Source organism: Haliotis cracherodii, unplaced genomic scaffold, assembly GCF_022045235.1.
Source record: "Haliotis cracherodii isolate W230 unplaced genomic scaffold, xgHalCrac1.p SCAF_11, whole genome shotgun sequence".
Classification (NCBI taxonomy): Eukaryota; Metazoa; Mollusca; class Gastropoda; order Lepetellida; family Haliotidae; genus Haliotis; species Haliotis cracherodii.
In genome coordinates, this window is record NW_027266266.1 from 12,604,652 (window position 1) to 12,618,442 (window position 13,791).

At 43.2% G+C, this 13,791-nt stretch overlaps 1 protein-coding gene across 3 annotated transcripts in view; it reads right to left on the bottom strand.

The window, feature by feature from the left end:
• LOC139456221 (unconventional myosin-XVIIIa-like) overlaps positions 1–13,791 on the bottom strand; it is a 153,069-nt gene that overhangs the window by 10,508 nt on the left and 128,770 nt on the right. For all 3 annotated transcript variants that reach the window (XM_071237806.1, XM_071237804.1, XM_071237805.1), the window contains exons 20-31: positions 13,293–13,436; positions 12,406–12,495; positions 11,353–11,472; positions 10,494–10,605; positions 9,800–9,927; positions 9,348–9,502; positions 8,499–8,622; positions 6,546–6,641; positions 4,633–4,734; positions 3,565–3,675; positions 2,271–2,394; positions 718–845 (exon numbers count right to left, since the gene is read on the bottom strand). In XM_071237806.1, the coding sequence (XP_071093907.1) occupies positions 718–845; positions 2,271–2,394; positions 3,565–3,675; positions 4,633–4,734; positions 6,546–6,641; positions 8,499–8,622; positions 9,348–9,502; positions 9,800–9,927; positions 10,494–10,605; positions 11,353–11,472; positions 12,406–12,495; positions 13,293–13,436 (1,434 nt within the window). The remainder of the gene's footprint in view (positions 1–717; positions 846–2,270; positions 2,395–3,564; positions 3,676–4,632; positions 4,735–6,545; positions 6,642–8,498; positions 8,623–9,347; positions 9,503–9,799; positions 9,928–10,493; positions 10,606–11,352; positions 11,473–12,405; positions 12,496–13,292; positions 13,437–13,791) is intronic.

The window sequence follows — 13,791 nt, forward strand, 5'->3', positions numbered from 1 at the left end:
TTGCCAGTGGTTCCCATGGCAGTCGTCAGCAATGCTATTGTCACCAAACTATAGGTCACCAGGTCATTGAAGTGTCAAGTTCACTTGACCTGTTCAGACTGGACTTCAAGACAGATCAATATTCTCCAAGGTTTAAAACAACTGATTTGGTTGGTTGGTTGTTTAACGCCACACTCAGCAATGTTCCAGCTATATGACGGCGGTCTGTAAATAATAGAGTCTGGACCAGACAATCCAGTGAGTAATATCATGAGCATCGATCCACGCAATTGTGATCGATGACATGCATCAATCAAGTGAGCGAGCCTGACCACCCGATCCCGTTAGTCGCCTTTTACAACAAGCATAGTCACCTTTTACGGCAAGCATGGGTTGCTGAAGACCTATTCTACCCCGGAATCTTCACGTGTCTTAAAACAACTGAAATTTTGTTGCATCTTAGTTACTGTCAAAGAGCATGGTCCTCAATGGTACTGATGCCAAGGGCCACACAAAGAATCTCACTGTGATTTTTTCAAACATCAATGACCCAGACCTACTAATCTGGAACACTCTTGTTCTTTGTAGATGACAGTTGTTCTGTGATACTGATTCCAAGGGCCCTCCAATGAAGCTCACAGGTTTTTCTTTCAAACATGACCCAGACCTCCTGATCTGAGACACTAGTTATTTGCAGAAGACACTGCTGTAGTGAAAGGTGTCACCAGGTCTCCTCACCTGGTTCTTGAGCTGGTGTATCTGCACCTTGGCTCCCTCTACAGTCTTCTGTTTCTGTAGTGTGTTGCCAGCATCCTTCAACAAAGCCTTCGTCTTCTTCAGAGTCTTTCTGAGCCTCTTCTCAGTGTCTGAAACAGTTGTATAAATCATGTTTCCTCAATACGTCTGAAACAGTTGTATAAATCATGTTTCCTCATTACATCTGAATCAGTTGTACAAATCATGTTTCCTCAATACATCTGAAACAGTTGTATAAATCATGTTTCCTCAATACATCTGAAACAGTTGTATAAATCATGTTTCCTCAATACATCTGAAACAGTTGTATAAATCATGTTTCCTCAATACATCTGAAACAGTTGTATAAATCATGTTTCCTTCAATACATCTGAAACAGTTGTACAAATCATGTTCCTCAATATGTCTGAAACAGTTGCATAAATCATGTTCCTCAATACATCTGAAACAGTTGTATAAATCATGTTTCCTCAATACGTCTGAAACAGTTGTATAAATCATGTTTCCTCAATACGTCTGAAACAGTTGTATAAATCATGTTCCTCAATAAGTCAATGTGCCATGTCTGCCAGCAAATCACCTCCTACAAGTTGTAACAGGATCGCGAGGGATACATGGTTTTTTATGCGACAAAGAATTTATCTTACATATTGACATGCATCAACCAAGTCAGTGAGCACGACCACTTGATCCTGTTAGTCACCTCTTATGACAAGCATAGTCACATTTTATTGCAAAGATGGCCTGCTGAAGACCTATTCTACCACAGATCTTCACGGGTCTAATATGACATTGTAAAAGAATTAAAACAAATTCAAAATTGAAGAAAAACAACCGTTCGATTAAGCTGAGGTTAACTTGTGCTGTCACATGACTTTCATCGACTCTAAGAAATCCACGTGCAGCCTGACTTGTCATGGCGGGGTATAAGTGATTTATTCACCCACTAAGTAATTTATTTCCCTCCAAGGCGGGAGACTTGGTTTTTATCAACATCACATGGACCAATCAGATCTCATCATTCTGACATGGAGGTATGATAAGAAGTATTATACGTGAGTTGTTTAAAGCAGCGTTCAAGATTATTGTACTTCTATAGTGACCTGCATGTACATGTGTGTGTGTGTGTGGCTGCTTAATTGCCTGTTTTATAGTGCTAGCCCACTGAAGTACCATGCCGCAGTTTAACATGGATACCCCACTCAGACACAGTATACTGGCTGTGTGCCTGTTTAAATGGTCATATACCATCGAGGTAAGGTGATTGAGTGAGTGAGTATGGTTTTACGCCGCTTTTAGCAGTATTTCAGAAATATCACGGCGGGGGACACCAGAAATGGGCTTCACACATTGTACCCATGTCGGGAATCGAACCAGGGTCTTCGGCGTGATGAGCGAACGCTTTAACCACTAGGCTACCCGACCGCCCCTCGAGGTAAGGTAAGACTCAACAAATGATACTTTTTTATATTTTGACCATATCTTTAATTAATGTCCCAATGCTACTTTTTCCCATTCCTCAGACTTCTACATACCCTTATCCCTGGCTGGGGCATGTGCTCCTATATTCTCCATCTGCCTCTCCAGATTGTTCTTCTCCTCCATAATTCGCCGCTTCTCCTCGTACTCTTCCTCCACCTGGGACTCCATCTGCCTCAACTGTAACAACACAACGTTGGTTACAGGGAGCACACAGGGAGAAACAATGTTGGTTACAGGGAGCACACAGGGAGACACAACGTTGGTTACAGGGAGCATACAGGGAGACACAACATTGGTTACAGGGAGCATACAGGGAGACACAATGTTAGTTACAGGGAGCATACAGGGAGACACAACGTTAGTTTCAGGGAGCATAGAGGGAGACACAACATTGGTTTCAGGGAGCATAGAGGGAGACAACATTGGTTACAGGGAGCATAGAGGGAGACACAACGTTAGTTACAGGGAGCATATAAGGAGACACAACGTTAGTTACAGGGAGCATACAGGGAGACACAATGTTAGTTACAGGGAGCATACAGGGAGACAACGTTAGTTTCAGGGAGCATAGAGGGAGACAACATTGGTTACAGGGAGCATAGAGGGAGACACAACGTTAGTTACAGGGAGCATATAGGGAGACACAACATTGGTTACAGGGAGCATACAGGGAGACACAACGTTAGTTTCAGGGAGCATAGAGGGAGACAACATTGGTTACAGGGAATATACAGGGAGACACAACGTTAGTTTCAGGGAGCATACAGGGAGACACAACATTGGTTACAGGGAGCATACAGGGAGACGCAACGTTAGTTACAGGGAGCATACAGGGAGACACAATGTTAGTTACAGGGAGCATACAGGGAAACACAATGTTGGTTACAGGGAGCATACGGGGAGACACAACGTTAGTTACAGGGAGCATACAGGGAGACACAACGTTAGTTACAGGGAGCATACAGGGAGACACAACATTGGTTACAGTGAACATAAAGCAGATACGACATTGGTTACAGGGAACGTACAGCAGAAGGTTATCCCAAGTCTACAGCGAACTTCAAGTGACAATGTGGAACTGTGAGATCACCGTGAACATTACTGTTGTCGCGAATCACAGGTTTGTCTGGCCCAAACTTGATCCTTTACAGGCTGTCATGATTAATTGGAATATTTCTGACTACAGAGTATAGCAAAGTTCATTCATGAGTCACAAGACCAACCCCTGATAAATGCTCATACAAAACGCACTTCCAAAGAAAAAAGCATTATACCTTAGTCACACAAAACTCACTAGCAACTGTAGCTCAGTCACTGACTCCCTCTACAATCCCGTCTCCTCCTTACCTTCTTCTGGGTCTTGAACCTCATCTCCTCCATCTCCTCATCCTTCTCCTCCAGATCCTTCAGGTGCTGCTGACGACTGCGCTCCAGGTTCATCTCCAGACGTAGTTTACCCTAGAAACATGGAGGAACACAATTCATGTATCTGTCAACAGAAGGCAGAGCTGACCTACTTCTTCAGATAAAATCTTAGCCCCAGGTTAGTGCTAACCTGGATCCTGAATGTTTCAATACAGTTCTATATCTATCTCCACCTGCCTTATCTGATGCTGGCTGAAACTCCGGCCCTCAGCATCAACCGGCTCCAGCTATTGCCCCTGCCCAGCTTGGTCATCCCCTATCCTACCCCTTCTCTTTTCTTCCTCTCTTTTCCCTACCAGAGCCTGGCTGAAACCCCCTACCCCAGCACCAAGCTACCTAGCATCCACCTGCCATGCCAGCTCCCCCTTCCTTAGCCGTTAGCCTCAATCTGGTCCAGGTGCTGTATCAACCCAGCTTGGTCATCCTCTACCCGACTCTTGCTCCTATCCCTACCAGACCCTGTCTGAAACCCCCTACCCCAGCCCCCAACATCCACCTACTTCATCTGCCCAGCTTGGGTCATCCTCTACCGTACCCATTCCCCCATTTCTATCCCTACCAGCCCTGCCCGTTGCTGTATCTGCTCGGCCTGATCGTCCAGCTCCTCCTCCTCCCTACCAGAGCCTGGCTGAAACCCCCTACCCCAGCACCAAGCTACCAAGCATCCACCTGCCATGCCAGTTCCCCCTTCCCCAGCCCAAAGCCTCAACCTGGTCTAGCTGCTGTATCAACCCAGCTTGGTCATCCTCTACCCTACTCTTGCTCACATCACTATATGTAACCAGACCCTGGCTGAAACCCCCTACCCCAGCCCCAAGCTACCTTGGCCCAAGCATCCACCTGCCATGCCAGCTCCCCTGTCCTTAGCCATTAGCCTCAACCTGGTCCAGCTGCTGTATCAACCCAGCTTGGTCATCCTCTACCGTACCCCTTCCTCCGTTTCTATCCCTACCTGCCATGAAACCCCCTACCCCAGCTCTCTGCACCCACCTGCTCCAGTTGCTGTATCTGCCCGGCCTGGTCGTCCAGCTCCTCCTCCTGTTCCCGCAGCTTGGACTCCAACGTGTGCTTGGCCCGCTTCAGCACCACCACCTGCAGGAGAACAGACACTGTCCGTATACATGCCCCCTCCAACACACCTTCAGCCTTACAATGGGTTTAACGTCGCGTCCAAGATTGTTGCACTTATATAGCAAAGTGCATGCACGTGTGTGTGGCTGCTTGTACTAGTCTGGACCGATGACGATTTTATAGTAGCCCACTTATAAACCATGCCACAGTTTAACATGAACACCCCATTCAGACACAGTATACTGACTCCAAGCCGACCAGTCCTTGTTTTATTCTCTTAATGCCGAGTGCAAGGCAGGGTAACAACAAGTACCATATTTTTACGTCTTTGGGTATGACGTGGCGGATGCTCCACCACGAGACCACAGAGGCGGTTTATATTCAAGAAACACTGACTGCACATATAGCTTCTTTGGCCAACAAGTTTCAACTTTCATGTCAGGTCCGTAGAGGCCCTTGAGATAACATCACCACTTGATTTAACACAGCAAAAGGTACATTAAGCTATCTGAATTTACTTTTACCTTTATTTGTTCAGACTATGTTACAATTGTACCGGTGGATTACAATAATTCATTTTGAACATTAATTTCTGTAACAACATATTCCATTTGCAAAAGATATAAGATTAAAATATTCAACTATTTCGTAAATTTCTGAAATTTCAGACCCAAACATCTCATTATTTCTTACAATCTATGACTTTAAAACTTTCAGCACAAGATGTATATCGTGTTCAAGGGTATATGACCCATATTACATGAAAATACATGCAACATATGTGAGGTTATAGCTCACTCTAAGCTGGAATATACACAGTAAATATTTAGCAAGGTCCAATTTATTTCTTTATCTTCAACTGTACACAGTTGGTAAAGTAAACTATTCACAACCATCAAATCACTTAATTTATCTCTCACACGTCCTTTAAGGGTAGTTGACTATGACAGGATTTTCATCTTAATTACATCCTATACAGAAAATGTGAGCATCACATGGAGTGCATACTCCTCTGCATATATTGTGTGTTCCAAATAGGGCTGTGTATTGACCTGGATTTTGTATTGCAATATATTGCCATACTTTAACCTGTATTGCGATACGTATTGCAATATATTGCCATACTTTACCTGTATTACGATACGTATTGCAATATATTGCCAATTTACATTTTCATGAGTTAATCAGAGATATACCCTGTATTAATGTCTAATACCATCAAGCTCCTTCCCAGCGTGTGACACCTTTGTTACATTCTCGGTTTAGAGAGCTCTGCGAATAGGCTATCGCTGTGAAGAGCTTGATAGTCGTGATGTGTACATGCTTATTGATAAAAAGATCGTCAGAGGCAAGTTGTATCAGAAAAATACTATTTTCCATCTCCATATCGATTAGGAACACATAAATATACTTCATTAATAATTGCCCCAATATATTGCTATATTTACAAACATAACGCAATACGTATTGCTGAGGATTTGAACAACTATATACCGGTGTACCAGTAATACTACACACCCTTAATTGCCTAACGAGTTCAACCTGCTGCGAAATAGAACTCTTTTATCTGTAATGGACACTTATTTGAGTTAAGTAAGACTCACATTCTAAAAGGTACTTAAAGAGGCAGAGAATTGAGGAACTGTTTTATCGGTAACTAAAGGATGCCAATCTTGTGATGAACAATCTTCAAAAAACCTTATGATCACTAACTTCTTGTGATAACATACAATGCCAAAGCCATGCCAAAAAAGTAATTTCTTGACATGAGTACACCTGTTGGGTAATTTAAAACTTTAACTGCTTGTCACTCCTGTTAACTAAAACAATACCTCATTGTTGTCTTTGCCTGAAGACAGGAGATCAGTAAGTTCTTTCTCAAGCCTCTCATTCTTCTCCACCTGGGACTCGTAGTCCATCTTGTAGCGCTGTGAAATAGACACTCGTACATTTCAGTGCATGTCACAACACATCCAGCTGTGACAGTGGGCCAGGTGTCAAGCCCTGCTCCTTCATTACACTAAGACAAGGCACTACACTGCAGGGTGAACCACACAGACCACTGAACCAGGATCAGGTTCATCCTTGAGCTTGACACCATAGCAGTACTGATTTCACTTGAAGTCAAACTTTGAAGTTACACAACCGATAGCACACACAATGCCATTTAGAAAGTGGTCAAATGTAATAAATGTTATATTTGGGATAACACTTTGTAAAGTACAGATTCTCATACTTTTGGGGGGACACAAAAAAACCCACCCCCCCAAAAAGTACGAGAACCTGTACTTTACAAAGAAAGTGTTATCCCAAATATAACATTTGTTACGATAGCAGTTTGCAGGAGAAAATCAACTTCAGCCAGAAGCAATAGGTATCCTTCCAGACGGGACATTTCTTATTTGATAATTTGCTGATGTCATATGTATACATCATAATTATTATTATCATAAACTAGTAATTGTTTGTTTTGTTTGTCGTAATACGCTGCTCTCATCCAGTGATTGACATCATGAGCATCAATCTATGCTATTGTGATACGATACATGCATCAACCACGTCAGTAAACGTGACCACCTGATCCCGTTAGTCGCCTCTTACAACAAGCATAGTAGCCTATTACGGCAAGCATGGGTTGCTGAAGACCAATTCTACCCCAGATCATATTCGTAAAGGAATTGGTGAGTGTGTTTGACAGCATGACTTCTGAGAGTTCCTAGGGCTTCGTCCTCCCACTAAAGCACATGTAGCACATGTGGTGTCTCCTTTGGCAAGAGAGTATGTTCAATATATGACTCTGTTCACCCAGGCTGCTATGTGAATGGGTACCAGGTAGGATGAGATGGCAAAGTGACTGTTAAACCTAGTGCCTCACAAGCAGCTTGGGTTGTATACTCCCCAGGGAGCTGAGAATGAAAATCAAGTGCACACTGACCAATTGACTGGGGTAATAATAAAGTATTGTTTTGAGCATATCCCTGTGTGATGTGGAAATATAGTGCAACATAAATGGCCTTATTGTTATCATTATTAGAGCTAGGGGACAAAATCGGAGTAAGACTTTATTGTCTTGTTCATGGTTGAATGCATCTTCAACCGAGCCTGACTGACTGTCCTGCTAGTTTTACAAAGCTCTGTGACATGAGAGGGCAGTATAGAGGAAATCTGATGACATGATGTCCAGTACTGATAACCAGATTGTCTCAATTACAAACTGTACACGAGACTAAGACATGCAACATTCAGGAATTGTGCACAGTGCTTCCATAGATTATATAAAATATCATAAGGTCAGGTTAATGTATTTTCTTGTTTAACATAAATTTTGTATAAGTATAACAGTAAATTCATCAACATGCTTTGTTTGAATGAAAACAGTTTCATGAAAACAATGTTGTTGCCTGCCTTTCTGTATATTCATCAAAAAAATCTGATAACAAGGAAATGTATAATTGAGGTAATAGTGAGAGTGAGTGAGAGAGTTGGGTTTAACACCATTTTTCTTTACAGTATTCCAGTATTATCAGAGCATGTTAACCTAATTTGGGAGGAAAGCACAAAGTGATGCAGGTCTTAGATGTTTACCACTTTGGTGAAACCCACGAGCAAGGGTATTGTGCTGACAAACCTAGAAACATAATCGGGGCTAACCAGGATTCGAACCCACAATCATAGGTTTCTGGCATGCCCAAGGGATGCAACTCTGCACAGCGAATCGCGGCGCCTTAGACGACTGGGCCACGCGTGCCCCCCACAGGGATAAGAAGGGAGTCGTGACACCTCACCTGCACATCTTGTTCCAGAGTGTATTTCTCAGACATCAGACTGTCTCTCTCCTTCTGAAGCTTCTCTCGTAGCATGTGTTCGTCTCTCACGTCCTCCTGGGCCATGTTCAACTCTGTGTCAAACCTACAATGGCAGATACACATAACTACCTAGCATATAGTCAACAAATGCAAAGCCCTACATAGAGGTGAGGTGAAATTGGGTTTAACGTCGCGTCTAAGATTATTGCACTTATATAGCGACGTCCATGCACATGTGTGCGTGGCTGCTTGAACTAGTCCGGACTGATGTCAGTTTATAGTGCTAGCTCACTGAGATACCATGCCGCAATTTAACATGAATAACCCACTCAGACACAGTATACTGACTCCGAGCGGACCAGTCCTTGTTTTAGCCCCTTAATGCCCAGCGCCAGACAGGGTAACAACAAGTACCATCTTTAACATCTTTTGGTATGACGCGGCCGGGGATCGAACACCAGACCTTCCGCTCTCCGGGCTGACGCTCTACCACTAGACCACGGAGGCAGAAAACATTCAGCGAAATTAACAAAATGTCTTAATGCTCATCAGCTATCCTTTTGTTAAATACAAATTTATCATTCTGTTATTAATTCACATTATTTCTTCTAAATTGTTTTGGGGCGGTGGGGTAGCCTAGTGGTTAAAGTGTTTGCTTGTCACACCGTAGCCACAGATTCAATTTCCAACATGGGTACAGTGTGTGAAGCCCACTTTTGGTGTCCCCTGCTGTGATATTACTGTAATGTTTCGAAAAGCGGCGTAAAATTCAACTCACTGTGAATTGTTTGTATAGCATTTCCAGTGTTTGAGTCAGTGATTGCGTACCTGCGCTGTTTCCGCTCCAGCTCGTTGTTGCGCGTCATCTGCTCCTCCAGGTGCAGCTTGGTGTCCTGCATCTCCTGCGTGATGCGCTGCACCTTCTTCTTGGTCAGCTGCACCAGACGGCGCTGTTCCTCTGCCTCCTCTACTGCATCGTGCAACTACATCAACACACAAAGCAATGGCAAAGTCTTAGTATGAAGGTGAGGTGAGGTGAAATGGGGTTTAAAGTTGCGTCCTGAGATGGAGTGAGTTCTCAACAAACGCAATGTCCCAAGTCAACAATCAGGCAGGGGTAGAAACTAACAGTAATAGTCCACTAGTCCTTACAATGATAACACATAGAAAACCCCTTAACATTGGCAAATTTCTACTAGTCCTTATGATACCTTAATTATTGGACAGATTGACAAGGACTATAGGACTAGTGCCAATTTCTAACACCGTCAGGGACCTACCCTCTTCTCGAGGAGTCGCCGGGACTGCAGCTCCTGCTCCATCTCCTCCTCATGTTGCTGATGCAGCCTCTTCTTGGTCATCGCCAGCTCCTTGGACAGCCGCTCGTAACGCTCTTTGTAGATGGAATCTGAACACCAGATGTAGCAGTGTGAGTGAGTGAGTGAGTGAGTGAGTGAGTGAGTGAGTGAGTGAGTGAGTGAGTGAGTGAGTGAGAGTGAGTGAGTGAGTGAGTGAGTATGGTTTTACGCCGCTTTTAGCAATATTCCAGCAATATCACGGCGGGGGACGCCAGAAATGGGTTTCACACATTGTACCCATGTCAGGAACCTGGGTCTTCGGCATGACGCGCGAATGCTTTAAGCACTAGGCTACCCAAACGCTCCCATATATGACAGATGCTGATGACTTCTTTTGACACTGGATCACATCACTTGAAGGACATCCACGTGACACACTCACATTGGTCTTCAGCAACCCATGCTTGTCATAAGAGGCGACGAACAGGATCAGGTGGTCAGGCTCGCTGACTTGGTTGATGCATGTCATCACACCCCAATTGTGTAAATCAATGTGGATTGTCTGGTCCAGACTCAATTATTTCCAGACCACCGTCATATAGCTAGAATACTGCTGAGTGAGGTGTTAAACAACAAACAAATAAACAAACAAACAAACAAGGGAGAAACCTCTCACCATCTGCGTCGTCATCCAGCTCCCCCTCGAGTGTCTGCGCCTGCCAGATCCTTGACTGCATCACTTCCTGTTCAAGTCTCTCATTCTGTCTTTTGATCGCGTTATACTTGGACTGTGGAATTGCAAAGCACAAATCTGACTGAATAATAGATCCATTGACAGACTTCAAAATTCATGCTAGTCTACTATCCCGAGCCTACTAAAATGTACTGAGGACAAGCAAAAATCAAATGATGGTCGTCCTCATTGACTAATAGCTGTTGAGGGTTATAATTCTGAACCAGTTCTGAATACTTCAACTCTGCTACAACTTGGAACTGAATAAAATTTAAGACAATAAACAGTTAGGACAGTAGGACTAGCTAGAACTCCAAGGGCCAGGAAAATAAGGTTATACTCGTCCTATGGACTTGTCTTAAAACAACAATAAATTAAACACTCATTCACTCAAACCTTACACTCACTCAAACCTTACACTCACTCAAACCTTACACTCACTCAAACATTACTCATCTTTCAAACTTTACTCTTTCACTCAAACTTTACTCATTCACTCAAACCTTACACTCACTCAAACCTTACACTCACTCAAACCTTACACTCACTCAAACATTACTCATTCACTCAAACACTACTCATTCACTCAAACATTACACTCACTCAAACAAGACACTCACTCAAATCTTACACTCACTTAAACCTTACACTCACTCAAATCTTACATTCACTCAAACATTACGCATTCACTCGAACCTTACACTCACTCAAACCTTACTCTCACTCAAACCTTACACTGACTCAAACCTTACACTCACTCCCAAGCCCTGCTCTACACATGGAAGGTTTGCCTTGGGCTCACCTGCACATCCTTGAGGTCCTTCTCCAGCCTCATCCTGTCAGCAGTCTCCGCTTCCAGCAGCTCAGTGGCATTGTGGGAGGTCGTGTTCTCCTCCATGAAGTCGGCCGTCATCTCCGACAACTACACACACAACACGACTCACATTTCATCGGATTTCAGTACACACAACACAGTTGGCAAGTCAAAGGTTTTACTTGAAATCTACACAACTCACATTTCATAGGATGACATCAATGACTAAAGGATAACAATATCTTACCAATAAGGAAAGTAGAGGCCAAAATTTAGTACAGGAAATTCACAGACAATGCCCAGTGTGCGCAAATGATAATAATCATGAAATACTGTTACATTTACATCGGAAAATGTTTTTGGGGACCATGTATGTATTAGTCAACAATATATGATGACAAATGTTGACAGAAAATGTCCTGTTGCTATTTGTAATTAATAACTAACACAAATCATTACAGTGAGGTAGCTTGGGCATGACTATTTCAATATGTAGTAAAGTAACAGTAAATATAACCTTCAGTAATGCAGACATCATCTTCAGGTGAGGTGAGGTGAAATGGGGTTAACGTCGCGTCCTAGATTATTGCACTAACTTTGTGTGTGTGTGTGTGTGTGTGTGTGTGTGTGTGTGTGTGTGTGTGTGTGTGTGTGTGTGTGTGTGTGTGTGTGTGTGTGTGTGTGTGTGTGTGTGTGTGTGTGTGTGTGTGTGCTTGTACTAGTCCGGACTGATGCCGTTTTATAGTGCTAGCACACTGAGATACCATGCAGCAGTTTAACATGAATATCCCCCTCAAGACACAGTATACTGACTCCGAGCTGACTAGTCCTTGATTTTAGCCCCTTAATGCCGAGCACAAGGAAGGGTTATAACAAGTACCAGCTTTTAACGACTTTTGGTATGACGCGGCATGGGATCAAACCCCAGACCTCCGGGCGGGCGCTCTACCACTAGACCACGGAGGCGGTCATCTTGAGGTAAGAATCATCACATATTGTTTGAGGTTTGTATATCATGACTGTACCACACACGTCACATACCCTGTTTTCCAGTTTGTCACACTGCAGCTTGTAGTCTGCCCGGTCCTTCTCAACCTTCTCCAGCTTCGTCTTCATCTGTTCTAGTTCCGCCTGAAGCAAACACGCATCACTGGTGTCAATCTGGAGTTTTTGTTTATTGTTTTATGTCAATGAGCAATATCATAGCCTTATCATGGTAGTCCATAAATTATTATCTAAGCCAGACAAACCAGTGGTTGATATCATGAGCAGTATCGCAAGCTGTTGAGATACGATGACATTCAACCAAGTCATCCGATCCATTTTAGTCTGCTCTTGTAAACAAGCCAAGGTTTCTGGGGACAATGCTGGTGAGTTGTGTTTAAACAGTATTTAAGTCACATCATGCTACATCAGGGAAAATCTGTGAAGATTCAGGTTAGAATTGGTCTTCAGCAACCCATGCTTGTCATAAGAGGCAACTAACAGGGTTGGGTGGTCAGGGTCCCTGACTTGGTTGCTGCATGTTATCGTATCTTTCAGTGAAATTTACGGATTGATTTGCTTAATGCTTAGATTGACAGTGAGCAGTATGACAATGTATCTTTAATATCAAAATGACCACATAGCTATCTATCTGAAGGGGTTCAATACGTGAACATGGGACCGTACAACCTTTGTAAACAAAGGATAAATATGCAAATTCAAATAGATTTTCATGTGTAATGGTATTTCCTCTATGAAAGTTAACCATGTCAAATGTGTAGACTATTTTCCAGTGAAAAGGGACATAAACAAATATAATTCGTTGAATGGACATGCAAGGTGTGACGAATCATCACATCTTGCTGGTCTGAGGGAGAATCATCACATCCTGCTGTAGTGAGGGAGAGGCACAAGGAACTCTGGTAGGAGACAGGAAGCAGTACCTCAGCGTTACGGAGTTCCTCTTCTGTGCGGTGGACGTTCAGGAGGGGTTGGACCTTGGTGTAGAGTCTCCACCACTCCCAGTCTCGGATGAACATGTACTTCCTCACATTCTTCTGGATGCAGTTGACAGCCAGATGCTGGACCTGGGACAGATGACAAGGTCAAGGACGCTCAGAATATATACACATCCCAGGAAAGTGATAGACACTTGATGCACGTCTGAGTGATCAACTCTCAGACGAAGACACGTACCCCATGTTACAGGAATTGTTCAAGCGAGAAAACTTTACTATTTTTAGGTCTCACATATTATTACGCCCAATGCGATATTATCCTTATTTCGGTGAGTGCTCAGAAAAACAAGGCATTTTTCCAGAGTTTGAACAACATGTCACTATCAGTCTTCGCTATCACTCACTTTTCCATTAGTATACAATCTGGAACCATTCTGATTTAACAAACTAACATAAATTAGTCTACGAAATAGTAAGTGGTAAA